At 40.4% G+C, this 24,072-nt stretch overlaps 1 protein-coding gene across 7 annotated transcripts in view; it reads right to left on the bottom strand.

Moving 5' to 3' along the window:
• PTPRZ1 (protein tyrosine phosphatase receptor type Z1) overlaps nt 1–21,278 on the bottom strand; it is a 222,570-nt gene extending 201,292 nt beyond the window's left edge. For 6 of the 7 annotated variants that reach the window (XM_061640120.1, XM_061640121.1, XM_061640125.1 and 3 more), the window contains exon 1: nt 20,896–21,278. In XM_061640120.1, the coding sequence (XP_061496104.1) occupies nt 20,896–20,956 (61 nt within the window). In that variant the 5' untranslated portion in view covers nt 20,957–21,278. The remainder of the gene's footprint in view (nt 1–20,895) is intronic. The other variant, XM_061640122.1, reaches the window with a different exon arrangement.
• Nucleotides 21,279–24,072: the final 2,794 nt, after the last annotated feature.

Here is a 24,072-nt window from a genome sequence, read left to right as displayed (position 1 = left end):
TTGAAGTGTCTTCCACCCCATTAGGGCTAGCTGAGCCTTTAGTGTTCTTTGAACCTTGAGTGACATTTTACCTATTCATATCATCACCTTATCTCCTCCCTCAGCCATAGACAGTTCTTATTCCTTGTTTGGGAGCTGCCACCTCCTGAAAAATGGAAATCTCCTTCACAGGAGAATGGGTGGTTTCCTATCCTCAGGAGTTTTATGTACCTAGAAGTTTAGGAATACCCCCTTAACAAGAACATAATTTCTTTTACTAGGTGTGTGAGGTGGGGCTTTTTTTTTTTTTGTTTACTGGCAGGCAAATCTTATCTGGCTGCTGGTTGCTGGGAAATCAGTGTCTTCTGTCAAAATCTTTTTAGAAATGTAATGTTGAATAGTTTGCTGAGGATAAACTGTCCTGGTAATATAATTTAAGGGTGAAATAAAATATTTATAATAAATAAATATGCAAATGATGGATAGAACTTCTCAGTGTGCAGTTAGCATTGTTTTTTGTACCACTTCATTCTCCCCTACTAATTTTTTAAAATTTATTAAATTTATATCCCAGCCTTCTTTCTAAAGGAGCCCAAGGCAGAATTTAGACTCTTTCTAAATCCTTGCTTCCAGAAACTGCATGCACTAAAACTGAATTTGCCCAGTTGCACCTGCATGCCAACTAGTAAGTGAAATGCCATATGTTGAAAAGCAGGGTGACAGTCTTCACTTTGAATCAGGAAGGTCCAAATTTGAATCTTGTGGAGGAGCTGTTGCTCAGCTATAGAGCATGTGTTTTTCATGAAGGAGTCTCTAAGTTCATGCATCTCCAGTTTTAAAGGATCTTTGCTAGCAGAGCTGGGAGAAAGTCATGCCTGAGATCTTGAGAAGCAGCTAGCTGCCTGTCAGAGTAAATGATACTGGATGGATTACATGGATCAATGGTCTAGCTCAGTAGAAGCAGATTTATATGTTCGCATTTCTTTTTTAATCAATTTTCTCACTGTACCTTTGATAACTTGAACCTGTTCTTGTGTAAAAACTGCCTAACTGTAGTAGTAAATGGGAATTGTAGAGTGCAATGTGGGCTGCTTTGTCCAACTTGCATGCTTCTTAGTACCAAACTAGACTGAAGATGCTGTTTTGGATGCACTTATAAGTGACTAGCTTCAGAGTGGTACGTGTGTTAGTGTCTTGCAGGAAAAACAAGAGTCCTGTTCTTGGCCTTTTGGCCTCTCTGTGACTCTAAAGCAGGGGGGTCTCTGTTCATCATGCTACAATAAATGTAGCAATAAATAAATGAGGGGGGGCAGAGAGAGCAATGGGCTGCATAACCTCAGAGAGAGGGGCAGCGGCTGTGGGCTGAACAATTCTCAGCGCTGATGTGCCTGTCCCTCCACCTTTATCTTGCTGTAGATAGCCAGGACGAGGTCCAGAACATCCAAGAAGCATGCACAGCAGGATCTTGGTAGACATGCCTTTATGGAATCATATGGCTTCCTTTATGGAATCAATCCATGTCTTGTTTGGCCTTCCTCTTTTTCTACTCCCTGCTATTTTCCCAAGCATTATTATCTTTTATAAAAGATTATTCTTATTTTGTATAATCTTTTATAAGACGTTTCATCTTGATGCAATTAAAAAACATTCAATTGCTTCAGCAGGCAAAAAAAGTCATTAAGTGGTCTGCCAAGACCCTCAGTAATGTTCAAGTAGTGGTGGTGGTGAGTTTGGAAACCCCTGGTCTATTGCCTTGCTGTCTGGTTGTGAGCTTACAGGATGCGTTTGACTGGCCAGGGTTGGATGCTGGGTTTGAAGAATATAAGGAGAGCCCTGCTGGATCAGCCAAAGGCCCATTTAGTCCAGCATCTTGTTTGCACAGTGACCACCAAGATGCCTGTGGGAAGCCCACAAGCAGGACCCGAGTGCAGCAGCGCTGTCCCCACTTGTGATTCCCAGCAAATGTTACACAGAGCCATATAGCTTGTGATATGAAGGGCCTTTACTCTGATCCAACAGGGCTCCTCCAGCACCATTGTGGCATACTTGTGTGCAGGGCTGGATTACCCACTAGGCCCCTGCATTAGTGCCTATGAAACTGTTGCATGTGTGCGTGTATAGATCATCCAAGAGCCGTCTAGAACAGGAATAAAAACCCTGTCTGTGAGTCTCACAGCATGCTTCACTGACCAACAGAAACTCCTACAGGTCTACAAGAAAGTTTGGGTTCTACAAAATAAGTTAATTAATGCAAATTATTGTCTGATGTAGCAGTTTAATAGTGAATTAAATGTCTGGTGTGAATGTGGCCTGAGTCTTAGCAAATAGTGGCAAATTCAAAAGTGCAGAGTCTCTTCATAATAGTGACTCCATGCCCTCTCACAGCTATGCCCACTTTCCATCTTCTCTCATCTTCCTTGTTCTCCTTGTCATCTCCAAGTCCGCACTTCACTACAATAGATGTCACTTGGAGCTAATAAGGGGGGCTGCATGTTAGCCATTGAGAAGAGTCTTCTCAGGGCCTGGCTCACTTTCTTTCACTCTGTTGGCTCCAATCATCATAAAAGGACAATGACTCGATTCAGTGGCTAATGTGCCCCCCTTTCATTCTGATTGACACATATATAGGAATCTGGCTGGGACCCTGGTCCCAAAAAAGTTAGGGATCTATGACCCCCCCCCACAACCCTGGATGACTACATCTCTGGTTAGAAGTAGAAAGAAAATAAAGTGTCTTTTTGTACAACATGCAATCAAGTTAAGGAATTCAGGGCTGGATGGCCACTAATTTGGATGGCTTAAAAAAAAAGATGCATCTATGAAGGATTGTGTGTATGAAGCACATGATAGCTAAATGGAATCTACATTCAGAGGCTGTATACTTCTGGTTGGCACATCCTGATTTGCTTATGGGCATTTGAAGTAATTTGTTTGGCTGCTGTTGAAGACAGAGTAGTTATGTTCAGATGTAATGCTAAACCATGGTGGCATATTGTGTGAATGAACAGCTATAGGTCACATACTTTCTTGTCCCATGCAATCAGAAGCAAGGGACACATTTGGGAGATATTTGGGAGCTATTTGTTGTTGTTATGTGTCTCCAAGTTGACTACAACTTATGGCGACCCTACGAATCAGTGACCTCCAAGAGCATCTGTCATGAACCACCCTGTTCAGATCTTGTAAGTTCAAGTCTGTGGCTTCCATTATGGAATCAATCCATCTCTTGTTTGGTCTTCCTCTTTTCCCACTCCCTTCTGTTTTTCATAGCATTATGGTCTTTTCTAGTGAATCATGATGTGTCCAAAGTATGATAACCTCAGTTTCATCATTTTAGTTTCTAGTGACAGTTCTGGTTTAATTTGTTCTAACACCCAATTATTTGTCTTTTTCGCACTCCATGGTATGTGCAAAGCTCTCCTCCAACACCACATTTCAAATGAGTTGATGTTTCTTTTACCCTCTTTTTTCACTGTCCAACTTTCACATCCATACATAGAGATTGGGAATACCATGGTCTGAATGATCCTGACTTTTGTTTTCAGTGATGCATCTTTGCGTTTGAGGATATTTTCTAGTTCTCTCATAGCTGCCCTCCTAGCCTTCTGATTTCTTGACTATTATATCCAGTTTGGTTAATGACTGTGCCGAGGTATTGATAATAATCCTTGACAAGTTCAATGTCCTCATTGTCAACTTTAAAGTTACATAAATCTTCTGTTGTCATTATTTTAGTCTTCTTGACGTTGAGCTGTAGTCCTGCTTTTGTGCTTTACTCTTTAACTCTAATTATAATCATGGTCTGTGGGCGGGTAGGAGGCGACAAGGGAGGAGGTGCAGAATGAGACAGGGTGGAGTGGAGAAAACAATTGTTTAAAAAAATGGAGTGGAGGGGAAAAGGAGCCAGAGGGCACGAACATGGATAAAGGAGGAGAAGGAGGCAGCAGCAGAATGGAGATAAAGAACTGTGGAAGTGAAAGATGACATGTGTGTGTTTGCACTTGGTACACAAAGTGGCCTCCACCACCCTCTCTGGCTACTGTGCTGCATTTGCAGTATTTTAACATTTTTGCATCTCAGGGGAAATGTTTGCTTGGGTGAGTCTCCCTTAGTTGGTGGCAGGGCAGGGTCCAGCAGGTGGTTAAGTGAGAGAGATTATGCTTGCTGGCTGAGTGGGGGGGGTTGCACTTGATTTTACATGCAAAGATCTGAGTAGTGGCCTCTGCCTCCCTCCCTTACCAGTGGAGAGACCACCATTGCTATAAAAAGAATTATTCTACTCCGTCTGTATGTGTATGTGTTTATTTTTAATGTTGTTTTAGGCTATTTAGATGTGCAGCAGCCAAGGCCAGCACCTTGTAGACTTTTTTTAAAAAGTAACTGAAATGTAACTGTAGTGATTACTTTTGAGAAAAAGTAAAGTAATCAGTTACTTTCAGAGCAACCGTAATTGTAACGGTAATTGCTACTTTTTTGGGCCATGTAACTGTAACTGTAACTGATTACTTTTTAAAAGTAATCTTCCAAGCTCTGCAGAGATCATATCGCAAACATACGTTGGATAATGGAACGGACCAAGGAATTTCAGAAGAAAATCACCCTGTGCTTTGTAGATTACAGCAAAGCTTTTGACTGTGTAGATCATGAAAAACTATGGATGCTTTAAAAGAAATGAGAGTGCCACAGCATCTGATTGTCCTGATGCGCAACCTATACTCTGGACAAGAGTATTCTGTAAGTACAGAATATGGAGAATAGTTGGTTCCAATCGGACAGGGTGTGAGACAGGGATGCATTTTATCACCCTATTTGTTTAATCTATACGCAGAACATATCATACGGAACACGGGATTGGACCAAGATGAAGGAGGTGTGAAAATTGGAGGGAGAAATATCAATAATTTAAGATATGCAGATGATATCATGCTACTAGCAGAAACCAGTAATGATTTGAAATGAATGCTGATAAAAATTAAAGAGGAAAGCGCAAAATCCAGACTACAGCTGAACGTCAAAAAGAGTAAAGTAATGAAAACAGAAGATTTATGTAACTTTAAAGTTGACAATGAGGACATTGTGCTTCTCAAGGATTATCAATATCAATTATCAGCACAGTCATTAACCAAAATGGAGACAATAGTCAAGAAATCAGAAGAAGGTTAGGACTGGGGAGGGCAGCTATGAGAGAACAAGAGATGGATTGATTCCATAAAGGAAGCCACAGAGCTGAATTTACAAGATCTGAACAGGGTAGTCCATGACAGATGCTATTGGAGGTCACTGATTCACAGGGTCTCCATAAGTCGTAATCAGCTTGAAGGCACATAATAATAATAATAAATCCTTATCTCTCTTTCCCCACCCCCTCACTTTGGCTTACTAAAGTAAGGCTGGTTGGTTGCATGACTCAGTAAAAAGTATTGATCCCCTGAACTTTATCATGTCTTAGTTGTGGAACTAGGTTTGGTCCTTTATTAATTTAGACTGATATAACCTATTTGGATGACTTGTGAAATCTGTGCCTTAGTTTGCTTTTGGGGTCCTGATGCCACCCAGTTTATCTCCTGTAATTCTATAGTAACACTTTTTGACATTCAGCTGTAGTCCTACTTTTATGCTTTCCTCTTTAACTTTCATCAGCATTCGTTTCACGAGATAATAACGGGGGATGATTTCATTTCGAATTAGGACAGACTCTCTTTAGTTTACTGTCTGTTTACCACCTTTATAACTTTGTTAATAAACTTGAATTAGTATATCCACACTGAAAAGAATGGAGAACTATGGTGCTTTTTCCCATTTTCTAGCCTTGTCTAGGCCAGAGCTGTTTGTAAAGCTGGCACAGGCAGCAGGCGGGCTGTTGGATAGACAGTTTCCTCTTCCTCCAAGGCCTAAGTCTAGCAGAGACTTGGGGCTCTGGTTCTGAAGGAAGAGAAAGCTCCTTTTGTAAATGCCTGCATCTCCCAGCTTTACAAACAGCTCTGACCTAGGTAGGGTTGCCAGGTTCTTGGCCTGAGACTGATCCTGTATCTTTAGGACAGCCTTTCCCAACCAGTGTGCCTCCAGATGTTGTTGGACCACAACTCCCATCAGCCTCAGCCAGCATTGCCAATGGCTGAGGCTGATGGGAGTTGTGGTCCAACAACATCTAGAGGCACACCGGTTGGGAAAGGCTGCTTTAGGAGATGAGAAAGTCAGCCAAGTGCAGGTGTTCTTGCAACTCTGTAATGAGAAAAACCACAAGATGGAATTCTCCCTTCCCCCTGCCCAACTTTTAAAGATACAGAAGACCTCTTGGTTGCCAGAACCGGCCTCCAAGAGGTCTTCTGTATCTTTAAAAGTTGTGGGAGGGGGGCAGAGCTTGGAAAAGTTACTTTTTTGAACTACAGCTCCCATCAGCCCAATCCAGTGGCCATACTGGCTGGGGCTGATGGGAGTTGTAGTTCAAAAAAGTAACTTTTCCAAGCTCTGGAGGGGGGAGGGAGAATTCCACCTTGTGTTTTTTCCCATTACAGAGTTGCAAGAACACCTGCACTTGGCTGACCTCTTCTCCTAAAGATACAGGATCAGTCTCAGGCCATGGCCTGGCAACCCTAGGTAAAGTGACTTCACAATGCTGGTGTAACTCTGTGCAGCATCCTAGGAGGGTTTTACAACCACTGAAAAGTGGGGTAGTTTTAGGTCCACCTGAAAAGAAGTAGGATAGTACCCACCCCATCCCATCCCACCCCACTTTGTAAACTGCAAATATACACAGACTTGACCTACTGAGTTAATATTCAGCTACTGTAAACATTTGAATATTTTGGGATATTAGCACATTTGTGCACACAATAACATGGGGACATAGAGATGTATAAATCCATCTTTGCCACAGCCACATTCCCTTTGACACTTCTGCTTTAGGAGATGACACTATGAGTTAGGCAAATCTCTCTGCACTGCAGTCACATTGCCACAAAGGAAAAAGCTGGAGCTTCCCATGTGTAGATAATAAATAATAATGGCTCATGGTAGAACATCTCTCTGCCAGATTGATACAAAACAAATCCCACAGCTGACAGTATGATTCAGAAATGCCACGGAAACAGTGAGAATCAGATCATTTTGTATAGACCTATTGGCCATAAATGGGGAAAGAGAATACTTCCTAAGCTAAAAGTATTTGTATGAACACTTGAATGACAACTATTCAGTCTATTTTGTATTCAGTTGCTGACTACTGAAGTTTGCTCTCTTGCGTCAACCAACTAATGCCAAGCATTGAAAACTCTCACAGAAAATGGTGACACGGTAGTACAGAAAAAAAACAATTTTACAGAACAATTGAAAAACTTTTATATGAAAACTCTTGTTTCCTTGTTTTATGTTGGGCATATTTGGGAGTGCATAGCCATATTGGGGCAGATACAGGTTCTTTTTATTTCTGCAGCAGGACAATATGAAAAGCTATTGCAAAAATTTGGTCGTCTGCACAGCTCTTAAAAGGTTCCTCCTTTTGAACCAGATTGCCCTGACATCAGGTCAAATAGATGTTCATAGCTGTTCATATAGAACACTTTTATTTCATATTGATCCAATATACTTCAGTGAGATGGTCTGAAGTGCCCAGATTAATCTTTCACCAACCACTTAAAATATTCATTCTTACATACCCCCTGCTGAAACAATCAACAGACTATATAAGGGGATGCTAAAGTCCATACAGAAATCAAGGAACTTGCTCAGGACAAACTAGGAGGCTGAAACAGCCAGTTCAGTCCCAATATAGTGTCAGAACTGATCTCAAAGAAAGGCTATGAATAAATTTTGTATCTGTATTTTTGTTATATTTTAACATGGTCGTCCTCCAAGGAACTCTGCTTAGTTGGATGCCTCCCCCATCTTTATTCTTACAGCAATGTGAAATAGGGTGGAGTTTGTATTTCCAAACTAGAAAAGGCTTGATTTCTTGAATTTCTACCTCTCACACAGCTCTTAAAGACACAGGAACCCTGATTTTCCCAATGCCAACCCCAAACAAAAGCCTAGGCTGCCACCCTGTACCCAGTTATCTGGAAGTAAGCTCCAATAAATACAAAGGGAATTACTTCTGAGTAGACATGTATACTGCTGTACTCTAAGTTACCTATACAGTGCATTCTTAATGAGTCCTTAGCTCCTATAAAGCAGGACATGCCTAAGCCTCTTTGCAAAGTTTTCACCCTTTTCCTTTTGAGGGAAGCGGGATTCTTTAACATTTACCCACACTTACTGTGTAGTAACATGCATGGAAAATTTCTAACTTCTAGGCACAACCTGATTTCAGGCAAACCCAGCACAGGAAAGATTCATCTGGGTTGCCAGGGAAAAAGGAAGGGCAAACCACAGAGATTCCAAGGGTTAGAAAAAAGACAGAGGCAGGAAAAGTGTACTAAAAGGGAAGGCAAAAGTAGCTCTTTAGAACCCAGGGGTTGCTTTTGCCTGGTGTCTTATCAATCACAGCTCTGACTTTACCCACTGGCTACTAACACTGACAGGAAGGAGCAGCCAGGCTGGCTCATATCACAGAAATCTCTTAGGCTGCTTTCACACATGGGGCTAATAGCGCTAGTTTAACAGATTAAAAAGGTAGCGCTTCTGTCCTGATTTCTAAAATCCCTTTCACACTGCAGTACCTCTTGCGATAAGGAACAGTACTTTTTCAGCCGATATAACAGCATTTCACGCAACTGTCTTTCACACAGCTTGTTTTTGTCCCTCACCCATGCACACTGTTCCCCACTGTGTAGGAAGTCTAAGATCTCATCCCATCGCCGTGCATGCCCTCTCCCTTTAGGATCTGACTTTTTAAATTGTTTTAGTTGTATCAAGACGGGTGTATGTGTGAAATGCTGCTGCTATCTGTGCTGATGCCGGAATACCGGTACAACGTTCATCAGGCAAAAAAAAAACCTGTGCGACTAAAGGACGGGAATGCACTGCATGCTGGGATATCTGTCACGTGAGCGGCAGCAGCTAGCGAAACACTCCCACGATCTTCCAGGTCCCCAACCTTGCTAACGGATTATTTCTGGTATCATTTATTGCGGGAATTAGTGCTACACTTGCACTACATTCCACCAGAATTCCGGAGCTACTTGGTATGTCGTGTGAAAGCTCAAATATAATGCGCAAATTACCAGGTAAGAAATCGTCAGAATAACGGAATAAAGTGCTATGTGAAAGCACCCTTAGAAAGGTACCTGCACATTTTGATCTACTTTCTAGTGGGGCTAGAGACTTAATTTTTTTTTTAAAAAAATGAAAGCTCAGAATCTGAGCTGTCCAATCCAGTGTGACACCATGGAAAGCCTTTGGGGATGCCATGGCATCTGCGGGCAATGGGTTGGTGACCCCTGATCTACAGATTATTGGTTTGAATGCATGGCCTGTTTTGTTGCAACTCACTGAATATTACTCCCGTGTGCCTCCATTTACCACAGTTACAAAACAATCAGAGTTAGAGGAAGAATAGTGAGGATTAACCACCTTGCTATGCTAGTCCATCCTCAGTTTTGGAGGTCTTCTCCCTAGGCAGCATGAGAAATGTTGCAGGATTATTGCTTATCCCTTCCACTATTTTTAAAAGGCCCTCCAGCTCTATTATGTGTGCACTACACCATAATGATGGCTCTTCCCCTCTTACACTTGTTGTTGTATGTGCCTCCAAGTCGACTACGACTTATGGCGACCCTATGAATCAGTGACCTCCAAGAGCACTTACACTCAGCACTACAATTTCTGAGGGAGGAACCCCCAAAGGCACTTTTTAGGGGAACTTGCTATGGTCCAGTTTTTGCACTCATGTGCAGACATTGCCAGGGAAGATTGTCACTGACAGAGCAGAGAACACACACCAACACTCGTGCCTGCTTGGCATGCAGACTGCACCTTCACACTGGTGCTGTGATTTCTCTAAATATGTTTTGCAAGCAAATGGAAGGCCAGCTCAGGATCCAAATGGTGTAGCTAGCAAGGATCAGATACAATATAAAGGTGCATTCAAGTCTTGAGAAAAACTAGTCATGCAGACCTGCATGGGGAGGCACAAAACTGATGAAAAGCAACAGATAGTTTGACCATCATCACTGACACAACAGATTTATAGATAAATACACAGACTAGAAGCCCCCCATAGTAAATCTGACCTTCCCACTTGTTGGTGCATATCTGTGAGGATCAATACAACTTGAATGAAGAGAATGGAAAACAATTTGTGTGGAAATTATGTCACTTGCCTTGGGCAAATAACTACCTGTAGGGCTGGGTTAAGCCAAAACATGGATCAGATAACATCCTGTGTTGCAGTGGCACAAAGAGGATGGTTCAATACTGTGCCTCCACCAGAAGAAAAGTAGGGAAGAAGACCTTGTACCTGCCTTTCCTAGTAACTGTCTGCATCCCCCTCATGAAGCTGGCCAGATGCCTTCCTTACATTGGTATTCAAAATGAACTTTCAAACTTTTTAATTTTCAGGTTTCCAGAGGTTCATTGGATATTCATACTAGATAATGTCCGTCTTAAGACTTAAATTGCTTAAAGGAAACCATTCCTATTACATTCAAATTAAGAATTTTCACTGACTGCTGGAATATTGAAATAAGCTGATATACATCATTCAAAACAACATAAAGCTAGTCACATTAAAGGAAACCCCTAATGACTTACTAAGAAAATTTAAATACACACATTACTGTGTGTGAAATCAGCGTGTGCACAGGAAAGAGGTTGCAATTCATACTTCTGGATCTATTTGTATACAACATTCAGTACACAATGCATTTAAAAGAAGCTAGAACTGCATGTTGATACAATTTTTAAAAGCTATTTGTTTCATTTTCCAAAAACTTTACAGTGCTCCATTCCTTATTGTATTACCAGAGATAAATTATTAAAATTATTACTAAGCTATAACAACTTTTCAGATCTATTTTTCATATCTAATTTTTCAGATATGTCTAGACATCACTTAACAGAAATGCTTGGATTTAAGCCAATTCAGTTCTACTGATGCCTTGACTTAACTGATTGAATGATTAAAGCTTTATTAATTCTTTACCAAAGCCAGAATTCTTCACATATACAAATTATGTGAATTTAATTTTGCGAATAACATAAAGGTTAGAAGCCCATAAGTTTCAACATGGATCACAGGAATGGGTACTGAACAAAGACCAACAAAATATAAGTGTTAAACTGCATTACTCTGGCCATTCCAGGATATAATAACTCTACTGTTACAGTGACACTTTAACCATAACTATCTACTGCAGCAGCACATGACTCAGATCACTCTGATATTCAGTTTTGCACTTTTATTAAATCAAAAAGGATTGCATTGCTTATCAACCATGGGAACACATTTTTGTCAATTGTTTTCTTTTTTAGCTTACTCTCCTTTTAACTTTCTTTTAAAACCTGCACTCCATCTCTGTATTCTTGCTTCTCTCAATATGACCATCCTTTTCTCTCCACACATACTGTTCTCTTACTGTACCTCCACCTGTTATCACTTCTTCTCCCCCTCCATTTTTGTTTTTATGCTCTATTCTTGCCCATGCCTTCCAATCAATAATGCTCCTTGCTAAATAGCATCACCGCACAAGGTGTCCACCTCCTAGTAATTCACACACTAATATTTTCTAGATATTTTTCTAGATATTGCATGGCAAAAACGTGGGTTTGCAACTATGTAGGGCCCTGGTGTCTAGAGATGGTCAAGAAATTTGATTCAGGTTGCATTTCAAGCCGAATCTATCAAATGTGGACTTTCCAAAACAATATGAGAATTGAAACAGACATTCTTTGAAGTTCTCACTTATTTGAATTTTGCAATGTAGTTCGCCAACCACACAATGTTTACAAAAATGCATGTGCTATGGGAAATTGTGCATAAAAATAACACAAAAATTATTTATTTATTTATGAAATTTATATCCCGCCCTCCTTCTCAGTAGGAGCCCAGAGTGGCAAAAACGCATTATATGATGAGAAATTGCTTGCAAAAATGTGTACATTAGCCAAAACTGCTGACAAAAATGTGTTTATCAGGAGAAAATCACACTAAAATGCTGGAGAAGTTTCATGAGGATTTTGACTTTTAAAAATTGCAAATTGCTGCAGAAATATGGAGAACTGAATTGAAGACTAGAAAAATAAAAAACCTAGAAAAGCCAAACTGACAGTTTTCCATCCCGACTGGTGCCCAACATAGTCACTATTCGGTATGTGTGGTGAAATGGCTATTGATCTGTGGCGAATTGATGCTTTATTTCTACTACTTAGTTGTAATAAAATTTTAAATAAAATTGTTTTATATATGTACTAGTTCAAAAAAAGGATCTACCCTCCATCCTTAACAATCACAGATTCATCCTTGGTCCTATACACTGCAAAATGCACTTGCACTATGGGTGAAGTCCACACTTGACCATTGTTTTTGAACACTGCATATATAGGTTGCAAATACTGGATGAAAATTTGGAGGGAGTGTTGAGACGTAGTCTATCTGATTTTATGCCTGATTTCCCCATACTACTTAATGAAAAGATGTCAGATTTCTCACTATTTCTATCAATAAATAATTAAAAAATATTGTACATTTGCCACAATTTTGGCAAGTATGAAAAAACGGACACTGCTGATGTAGGGAATTGCATGCTCTCTCTGTCCCGTTTCAGCCTTTTCAAAGACCTCTCCTGTCCCCATTTATAGGAATCAAGTACAGTCCATCATTTATGCTATAGATGCTTGTGGCAACTAAATCTGAGGCACAGAACAGGCATTACAAACAACGTATCTAAGTTGTATAGATAAAGCTGATATTTGGACACCCTGTTATTATTGTGATACAAAAAACCTGTGATTATTGATCACAATAGGGATGTTTATACCAGCATTCCTCATGCACTGACATGCCCCTGTATGGGGGAATGGGGGTTACGCATGGTGGCCACATCCCTCTGTCACCAAGCATACTGGCTACACCCCCTGCCAATACTGCATTTAGCCAATGTGTGAAGTGGTCCTACATGCACAGAGTGCCTTCACTGCCATGAGGGAAGACTAGGCTTATCAGGACCCAACCTTACATGGAATTATTTTACATGAGTAGGCAGTATGCACATTGGGACACTTCACATGCTAGCCAAACATCCAGCTTGCAGGGGGTGTTATGGCATGGCTGATGATTGATGACAAGAGATCCAGCATTTTCAGTGACTGCACCAATGTTGTGGTTGCCTCATGTGGCTTTCATCAGCTGGTAAAAACATTTTTGATCCACCAGGCTTTTGCCTATTGAGATCATGTTTACTTGTGGTAAAGCCATCTAAAGCCCACTGTGACATATTTGCTAAGCATTTTGAAGATAAAATCACTTCCATCCGCAGGGATTTGGTCCCCATTGTTGATGCTGATGATTCAGATGAGGTTTCTGGAGCACTTTCTTGTCTGATGTAATTGGATGTGTTTCAGTTGCTGCCGCCTGAGGACATGGACAAAGTTCTTGGTCGGGTTTGTGCAGTCATGTGTGTCTTGGACCCTTGCCCTTCATAGCTGATAAAACCTGGCAGGGAGACGACAGCTGGATGGGCCAGGGATAGTGGTAAGACCACTCCTGAAGAAGCTTTCCCTGGACCCAGGACATCCTAATAATTTTAGACCAGTGGCAAATGGCCCCTTTCTGGGCAAGGCTCTTTAGAGGGTAATTGCCAACCAGATCTAGGTACTTTTGGAGGAAACAAATTTTCTTGATCTATTTCAATTGGGATTCAGGTCTGGGTTTAGTACGGAAACTGCCTTGGTCACCCTGTACAATGACCTGTGTCAAGAGAGAGATGGGGGAGTGGAACTCTGTTGATCCTCCTTGATCTTTCAGCAGCTTTTGATATCACTGAGCATGGTATCCTTCTGAGTGACTGTCTGAGTTGGATGTTGGGCGCACCAGATTGCAGTGGTTTTATTCCTACTTGGATGATTGGCTCCAGAAGGTGGTTCTTGAGGAGCATTGCTCAGCTCCGTGGGTTCTCCAGTATGGGGTCCCACAGATATCAGTTCTACCCCTCATGTTGTTTAACATCCAGATGAAACCACTGAGGTCATATGGCATTTTGGAGTGCATTGTCATTAGTATGTCCAGTGGATGTGCTGAATCAGTGCTTGGTTGCAAAAACAGACTGGATGAAGGCCAACAAACTGAAGCTGAATCCAGACAAGACTGAGATGCTGTTGGTGGGTGGCTCCTCTGACCAAATAAGTGGTGTGTGATCTGCTCTAGATGAAGTCACACTCCCTCTGAAGGGGGATTCTCCTGGATACATTGCTATCACTTGAGGCACAAGTGGCCTCAGTGGCACAGAGTGCCTTCTACCAGTTTATGCTCATGGCCCAATTGTGACCCTATCTGGACGGTGATAACCTGGCTACAGTAATCTATGCTCTGGTAACCTCAAGGTTGGATTATTGCAATGATCTTTACATGGGGCTGTCTTTGAAAACAGAAGCTTTAATTAGTGCAGAATGTGGCTGCCCAATTGTTAATGGTCTCAGGCAAACAGATCATATAATGCTAATTCCAGTTACACTGGCTGCCTATACACTTCCAAGCCCAATTCAAAGTGCTGGTTTATGGCTCTTTATGGCTCAGGATCCCAGCATCTTCTGGGATGCCTCTCCCAATATGAACCTACCCAGACTCTTCTTCTGAGTTCCCCCTTCTAAAGGAGGCATGGAGGTAACAAGAGAGAGGGCCTTTTCAGTTTTGGCTCCCCATCTGTAGAATATGCTCTCAAGTCACAAGACTCTTTGTTGGGTTTGCTACAGTAGCTTAAGATAGCTGTTTTGAAAAATATTTCAGATTCCATGATGCCCAACCTCTGTCTATTTTTCTATTGCATCAACTTCATGTGATCATGCCTAAGCTTCATTTACAATGGCTACCTGAACAGTAATGTATGTTGTTGCACAGCATAACATCTTATGTTGGGTTCAACACTGGCACAGTTCCACAGGTTGTCACTTTACACCAGTGCAATAGTCACTACTCTGTATCCTGACTGCTTGTAAACCAGCATGATAATTCATAGTATCACATCCTGCCTAAGATGGCACCAGGGATGGAAAGATCTGACAATTTTGGTACTCTCAATTTATCATTTTTCCAATCTTAAATTTGGTTCTTCACATTTCTGCAGCAATTTGTGAATTTTTCTTTTTTAAAAACCTCATGAAAATTCTCCAGCATTTTAGTGCGCATTTTCCCTTAAAAAACACATTTTTGTAGGCAGGTTAGACTAATGTACATATTTTTGCAAACTATTTATCATAATATAATGCATTTTTGTATGTTATTTTCACTCATATATTCATTTTTATGTACACTTTACCCTAATATATGCATTTGTGTAAACCTTGTTTGGTTGGAAAACTGCATTGCAAAATTCGGATAAGTGTGATTTTCGAAGGATGGCTGTGTTTCGGTTCTCATATAGTTTTGGAAAGTGCAAATTTGATAGATTCAGCTTGAAATGCAAACTGAATTGAATTTTCTCCTTTTTCTCTATTCTTAATCCAGAAAACACTTTGCATTTTAGATATATGCACTGAAAAACACCGAATTAGTATTGACCTTTGCCACTATTTTTTTTAAAAACAGTAAGCTTCAAAAACCATGAAGTAATATTTTATATTAGAGCAAGTCAAGGCAATTGCTAGCAAGTAAGTAGCATGCGACTGGGATTTTTCATCGCAAGATTTTCCTTAAAAATCACATATGGGCTATATGGGTTTCTTAAAAATCACATATGTCACTGATATGAAAATTAACTGTATGCCTGTTAGGCCCTATACATTATTGGCCTGAACACAGAAGTAATAGAAAACCCTCCATGGCAGCACTAATTCATCCTAGAATGACTTACAACATGGATCACTGATATTATGTGGACTGTTTTCATGCCCCTGGAGTGAGCAACAGAATCTCCAACAAACTGCAGAGGGCAAAGTTTCCCAGACATCAGTTCAGCCTCTTTGAGAGCTATATATGTGTAGTGATTAAGAGATTGCAACATGAACCAGGAAGTTCCCAATTTAATGGTGACCTCTCAATCCAAGCTGTGACCTCTCAACCCAAGATCCTTGGGTTGATAATACTAATGATGATAGTGACTTACTTCATAGGGTGTCACTCATGTAACAGATTAATCCAGACTTAAGTCATGGTTGAACAGACCTATTAATTTCAATGGGTTTATTCTGAGCATTACTAAGTCTGGATCAAGCACAATGTATCTGAAGTGCTCTGAGCACTTGGGAAATTTTATTACATTACTACTACCATGTAGTAGAAGATCATGAAAAATGCTCCCTCTGCTGTGGAAACTCTCTACATAGTAAGCCACTCTTGACATTACAGCTGCCACATGGAGTAGACACCAGTTGGGTGGATGACTTATTCAAGACTGGATGTAAATTAGTCTAAAATCCAACTATGGTACTCTATGCCCCCAGCTTCAATCTGATTACTTCATGGTCTGAGGATGTATTCACATGATAATGGCAATTGCAGTATAACCTCAATGTGATTACTTCCATAAACTTCCTTGTGTATAGATATTGCTCCATATAGATTTTACATGCTCCATTGGTCAGAGATGAGAGGAAAATTATTTTAATCTACACATCTTAAATTAAATACAGTAAGGGAACAGAACTGCTTAATAATTAACCAATACATTTCTGGCAGCCACAGAAGAGAATTTTTTAAAAAAAACTCATTTAAAATGCCTGTAGGATTTTTTTAATGTGAGGAAGAATATTCTGAAACAAAGGGAGCAACATCATAAATTAAACAAGTAATTAGGAAACAATATTCAAATGCCTGGAGTAATTTCATTAGCCTCTCTAAATAATTCTCTGAAGCTGATTTGTGCACTCAGCGTTTCATACTTCTTGACCACATTTTCTGAAGAATAAGTTTGTTTTTATATAAAATCTGTATCATACAGGGGGGAAATAGTGTATCTCCAGAAAAATAGTTCAGAATTTTTTGGAGCTAAAAAACCCAGTATACATTGCTAGTTTTTTTGGAAGTGTAGCCTGTAGAGTGATAAGGACATTTTCAGTTTGCTTGCTCTAAGCTTTAAATACTTTTTTCCTATTGATTTATGTTTTCCTCTTCAGAACCTTCTGATATATTCAAACAGTAACTTGCCTTAATGAGGAGTCTATAAGGATAGTGACAAGTGATGTGTAATACTGGGAAGGTTCACAAATGGTGTATGAAGTTGTCAGAAAAAGGCTTTCAGCTGTGATACTGGAGTTCTGAAACCAACCCAGATTTCCAGTCCTTGAAGGAGAACTTGAAGAACACTGACTGTTTCAAGAGAAATTGAAATTGTCAGCAAAAGAGCTGAACCTTCTCACCCTTAAATTCCTAATTAGACCAGTCACAGTGGGAACTGACCATTTAAATGACAAGTGCAAGAAAGAAGGAAAACAAGACCTGTTAAAACGACAGTATTCAAACTAATTACTTCACAGTTATCCCACAGTCTTCAGTGGAACTATGTCAGATACAAAAACAATGCAGGAGCACCAAAGTATTATTTAAGTCCTTTTCAGGACTACTGAAGAAACTGTTCCTAAATAGGCTGAAATCCAATACACTGGGACAACTGGGTTGTGGATTGGACTGTAAGGGATTCAAGCACTTTGGAAAATGCTGTGAGGGGAAAGAGAGAGTGTTGTATCAATTCATTATAGCAGCCTTCCTCAGCTTTGTGTCATCCAGATGTTGTTGGACTCCAACTCCCATCAGTTGCAGCCAGCATGGCCAATGGTCAGGGATGATAGGGGTTGTAATCCAACAACATCTGGAGGGCACTAGTTTGGGGAAGGCTGCATTTTAGTATCATCATTGCTTTTTAAATGTTCTTCTATCTATATGATGTACTGAATGCATCCAAAGAAGAGTAAATAACATTGTCTCATTAAAATTATCACAATGTACTAACAATGGAAAACTTGACTCTCTTCTCTTATATGTAGTTCCCACAAACTATTTTCATTATTAAGCATTTCAACTCTCTTACAACAACCTAATGTAAAATTTCAGTAACTTTCTATGTATTCCTATACATCGTATGGGTTTGGAGAAATGACCATGCTATAAAAATGTTAGTAAATTCCTTTGAATCTGATTCAAAAGTATTTGTGGGTGGAACATGTCATACAATTTATATCATCCTTGACCCTTTGTTCACCCTCTGGTTTAATCTGTGTATTACCATTTATTCTCATATGGTCAAGATTCACTAAATAGGCCCCAATAGTCTCAGTGAAGAGGAAAACACAAAGAAAATACAAAAGATCATTCAGTTCAAACAGGAGTTACAGTTGGCCATGAAAGTGCAACCAGCTGATCCTTTCCAGAGGTTTAAGACTGGGAAGAGGCAAAAGACCAGTGAGGATGCCAAATACCCACACATCCATTTATATAGCACAGCTGAAGATATGAATAAGAATGCTCCCAAAAAGAGATTTCATAATATTACAAACAAAGCAGAAAAAGTCAAATTAAAAGGAAGCAAATAAAATTGCAACAATGCCCCATGAACTAAGTCTACAGATTTTATCCTCTCATGATGATACAAACCACTAGAATCTTTAGCAGTATCATGCCAAAGATTCTGAATGCTGGGGTTATATGTATGTCCCACATGCACAAATGCAAAGACTTCCTCAAAGTTTTGCAACAAAAATATAACAAAATACAAAACCAAACATTAACCAAAATGGAAATGTTGCATAGAAAACAGCAGCAGGTAACAAGCATCCAAATTTACTCTGATAGTACAGAGTACAGTGTATTCATATCAGAGAGCAATCACATACTTCAGCACACAAGACTGTCTTGCTCAATAGGATCAACAATAGACTACCACTGAGAATAAAACAATACATCACTTGTTAAGGTCCCTTCATGTTATACTTGAAAAAATATCATGGGCCATTCAGAGGTATATAGCTAAAGTTACACCTGGTATATGAATAAAACTTTGCTCTTATCAATGTTATATGCTTTTGTGACTCTGGGCTTCATGTCATATCACGTTAGCATTTTATTTCCAAATATAAGTTTTGAAAATCTTCAGGAAGGAAAAAATTCCTTGAGTCTACAAAACTTGGGTTCTGTTTTATGCCTTTTAAGTAAGACTTGATAATGTACAGCTACAGGAAAAAAACAGGCAATTAAGAAAATCTCAAGTAATATCAGTTTTACAAGCAATTTCATATTACATTGACAAAATGGATTCTTTGCCTGCAAACATTTCAGCAGCCATGGAACTGTCACATATCATGAGAAAATAAGTGGAGTTCATCTGCCACTGAGTTTGCATTGACTTCAATTTTCAGCTACCACAAATGTTTTTACATACAGTTATTTCTGGTCCGTATGGGCCTACTAATTTCATTAAGATGATCTCTCTGTGAAAAATCAACTTAATGGTGACTGTAAAGAATGCTATTTAATGTTAAAGTCATTCAAATGTAACGTCTGTCGAACCAATCACAGTTAGTTACAAATTAAGCCCTTCTAGCAGTCTTCAAAATGGGAACTCAAATTACTTTTATATGTGTAATAAATCATACATTTATTATAATGAAATTTCTTGCATAGCTAGAGTATGATGCTGATCCTTCTGGTTTACAAAGGTTTAATGAACCAAAAGCAGCAGCACCTATAAAATGTAGGTTAATATCTACTTTATCTGTTGTAAAACTGAACATAGGTATACATTACTGCAGGAAATCTTTACTTTCATTCACTGAACAGGGAACAATCTGTTGCAATCCTCTGTTTAGCAAAGGCTACTAATGTAACAACATACATTATTGTAAGACAAATAAGAACCCAATTCTTTTTTTAACAAATATTTTATATTTATATATTATTTATATATATAAATATTTTATCTTTATCTTTATTGGACTATTAGTTGTTTTGCTCATAGATGTTTCACACAATTCATTTGAGAAATTCTCACCCACCCCTTTCACTGCATCCCAGTTATAACATTCCATTCCTAACCTCATTGAAGATGAGTGCCATTAACTTCAATGGAAACAGCTTTCACATTAATGGATTGTGGTTGCACCCAATGCTAACTGCCTGAACATGCAGTACAATCTAACACTGAGCACACTGTACAGGCAGGTTGATGCCTGTTCTAAACTCTCTGTTGGACTGTAGGCAATTTCTCATTCTCTGTCATTCTCTCTCTCTCATCATGCGCAGATGCCCACATGAGTGCTTCATCCTACCTGGCTAGGTAAAGAATGAAAGGATGAAATAACAGGGGCTCCTGTGCCCCCACTTTCTTATGCAAAGCTTGTGCCTAGATGGCATCCTTCCTTCACAGCAATGCAATTTGTATTAGGCTGGTGATTTCAGTCAAGGCAAAGAAGGAGAGAATGCGACCCTGGAGCTTTTCCAAATCAATGGATCTGCTGGCAATGTGGAACAGTACAAGTACAACCCCTAGACGGTGATTAACAGGAGCGGCAGAGTTAGAAGCATGCTTGTCAGATCTTGAAATGAGGAAGGAATGACCCTTATTTTAAAGGGAGTCCTCTTATTACAGAACATTATAGCCCCTGAGAAAATAACAGGTGCTTCTTTCCATTGTGGCTCCCCATTCTCACATGACAGAATGGCTGCCCTTCATTCCAGGCACCACATCCCAAGAAGTGTTGTTTGTTTTGTTAGGGGAAGCCGTTCCTATATCCTACCCTCGAAGATGGCAGAGGCACGTTTCTAACAAGGCGCAAGGCGAGGCAACGGGGCGGAGGTGGAAAAGCAAAGTTGCCGAATCCAGTGCCACAGACACTCACCTATTCGGAGGACACAGAAGAGCTGGATGGAAGCGAGGAGCAAACGCCCAAGGTGTAACATTTCCAACCGTCTTGGGCTTTTCCTTCCCCCCACAAACCTTGCTCTGCCGTTTTCTCTGTTCCCCAGGCAAGGCGCGCTTGGTCTCACCGGGAAACAGTTCCAGGCTGAGGTTTTCAATGCTTCCGAATGAAGCAACCGGGAGAAGGAGGCGGGGCGGGAAAGAGAAAGAGAAATAATTCCTTTAGCAGGAACCTGCGAAAGAATCTTGCAGGAGCTGCCTCGAGACGCGCATCTCTGAGAGACTTCCCAGCCTCCTCAGACCAAATGCGCTCAAAGAGGAAGGGAGCCTCGCGCTGCCGATGTGTGTGTGCATGTGCGCGCTCACTCGCGCTCGTGCGTGAGAAGGAAGGGAGCGCGTGCGCAGCGGAGAAAGAGAAGCTGAGGAAGAGGGATGGTGAAGATGGGGGTGGGAGAGGAGTGCGCGCAAAGCGAAAGAATGTGAATGAAAGCGGCTTCAGTGTAGCCACGGAAAGCATCCTTAGCTCTTGTTTGCTTCTGCTTAAAATCCCGGCGCTGCACATTTCACGCGCTCTTTTTCCTCAAGAAAGCAGGCAGAGAAGGAAGAAACTCAGCTTTTTGTGCATTAAAGAAGAAGATGATGCCTTCCTCCTCTTTACAGAGGTTTTTTTTTAAGGGTGGAGGGATTGAGCATTGCCAGTGGTGTGCTGCTGAATATTTTTCCCCTCAGTAGTATATCCAATTGGACGAGGGAAGCGAATTTGAGGGCGCCTAGTGCCCACTGACTCACACAGTAGCTGTGTCAGTAAATGGCAACACACAACCCCTTGGGGAGTCTGAGATAATGTTTGTTGTCACAAAAATTAACAGTGACAATTATTGCCAGTAGTGATTTTCCTTGCTTAGTTTGTTTTTGGGCCACCCTGGGCTCCCACCCTTCCTGGGAGAAAGGGTGGGATATAAATTTAATAAATAAATAAAATTAAACAGAGATGGCGACGTGGTTCTCTGGGCACTCTACCAGAGGCCCACTATGCAGACCCCAATTTTGCTGTTAGGCACAATGAGATAGCACAGCTAGGGAAATGTGAAGATTTTCTTTCTTGTCTTTCTTCAACCTCCTCTTCTGATAGCAGGGAAGGGCTTCCAAGACTGTGCAAGGTATTTGTAAGGGATACAAATGCTGGATTTCAAAGTTGCTGGTTTGACATGCCACGGTGAGTAGCAGAGCATCTTTCAGAGCTGTACTAAGATTCAGAACTGTGCCAAGATACTTTGCTGCTTGATGTGAAGGGCAAAATAGCACCCACCCCTTCCATATACAGAAGCCAGCTGGACTAGCAGACTCTTAGTACAATACTGGCAATGGGGCAGGGCCCTCCACTGCACCTAGTTAAGGGAAACAAGCTAGTTTAGAGAATGCAGGACAGGCCATGTGGTACACACAGATCTGTCCTCTAACAGAGAGGAATGGTAGGGGGAAGGAGTCCTCGGGAGAAATAGTTCCCCAGGATCTGCTGCCTTCCTCATTCTTCCAAATGGTAGGGCCAGCCCTGTGTTCTCTCCCATGGAAAGCAGAATCCAGACTACTCCAGCTGTGGCGATTAGCAGTGCTGTGTTAAAATGTCACTTCTCAGGAAATCAGATCTGTGAGAGGTACTTTGACCTCTCTTAGTAATGATGAGTAAAGGCTATGTTAACCTGTACAGCTGGCTTCACTCATTGAGTGTGGGTCTTCTCAGCAAAAGAGTTATCTTCCTTATCTAGGGCCATTAATTATACTTCCTAGTTGTACACTACAGCAGTTAGGCACATGAGATTCTGCCCTTATTGTGATTCCTGAATATTCACAACTATTAGCATTCTTGGGTCATCAAGGTTTAGAAGAAAGGTCCTCTGGACCAAGAGTGTGGCATATGCTCTGGCACCACCTATTTTAGACACGAAGCATTAGAGTTCAGTTTGCACAGTTCTCCACACACCTGAATCCCAATAAATGAGAGAAAATGGCACATTCTGGTTTAGCCATTCTAACACTGAGGAGCCATTTTAACATTTATATTTTATTTTGGCATCATTTCCAGTACCTCACCTATATATATATCAATAACTCTGCTTCTCTATGATTAGCAACCTTCACTGTGACATATTTTTAAAGGGGCTGTGGAGCTATTGTTTCTTAGTTGTAAGAAATGTGGCAGATTTAAAGCAGCTGGAAAGTACTTAGTTTAGTTCCAAATTGTGAAAAAGAAATAATTCGATATCTGTTGCCATAGTTGTCTCAGGGAAAAAGAAATGTGATAAAATAAGTAATGTAATGTAAGTTGGAACAATTGTTTGTTGGTGTAAGATTAAGCCAATTTTGGGTTATAGAGACTGAACTATATAGGGCTGAATGAAACAAAGAGTCTTGTGGCACCTTAAAAGCTAATATATAGTAGCAAAAGCCCACGTCAGATGCATGAAATGATTAATACTGTGAATACTTAAAAATGGAGTGGGTGAGGATGCTTTTATGAGGTGAGGCCAAATGGCTAAGCAATGCAGAGCACAAAGGAAAATGAGATCTAGTCAGAAGAATAAAAAGTAAAAGATCCAATGAGGGGGTCTGTGATCAACTCTCAACTGCAAACTGAATTGGCAAAGACAATACAAGTCAGTGTGGGGTTCTTCAGCCCCTGCTTGGTCCCCCTCATCCACATGGCAAAGGCAGATTGGAGCATCACAAAGAAGCAATATAGTTATAAAGGCAGCAAAGCTTTATTAAAAGTACACGTTTTTATTCAGTTGCTCAGACAGGAATAAAAGTCCTGTGGCACCTTGCAAAAGTGACGTCATGACTCACATGATCATCCCTCAGTAAAACTGACCTTATAATGATGTGGCACCTTTCTATCTTATTTTTCTGATTATTCATACATAATATATGATAGATACATGACAAGCTACTTTCCTCCTTCCATTTCAAACACATACACTACAAGGACCAGAAGGGGGAGCTATGCAAGATATCACGATAACTGCAGTCGCCCGGCCCACTTGATATCCTTTTGTCATAAGATAATAAATGAGTTTTCATGTCCTGCTACATCTTAAAGTTTCTGTAGAGATGCAATTTTTATGACAAGGGCTGAGATTTCAGAGACAGAATAATCTCA

Source organism: Rhineura floridana, chromosome 8 (assembly GCF_030035675.1).
Source record: "Rhineura floridana isolate rRhiFlo1 chromosome 8, rRhiFlo1.hap2, whole genome shotgun sequence".
In the NCBI taxonomy this organism is placed as follows: domain Eukaryota; kingdom Metazoa; phylum Chordata; class Lepidosauria; order Squamata; family Rhineuridae; genus Rhineura; species Rhineura floridana.
This window is presented reverse-complemented; position numbering and strand designations above follow the sequence as displayed.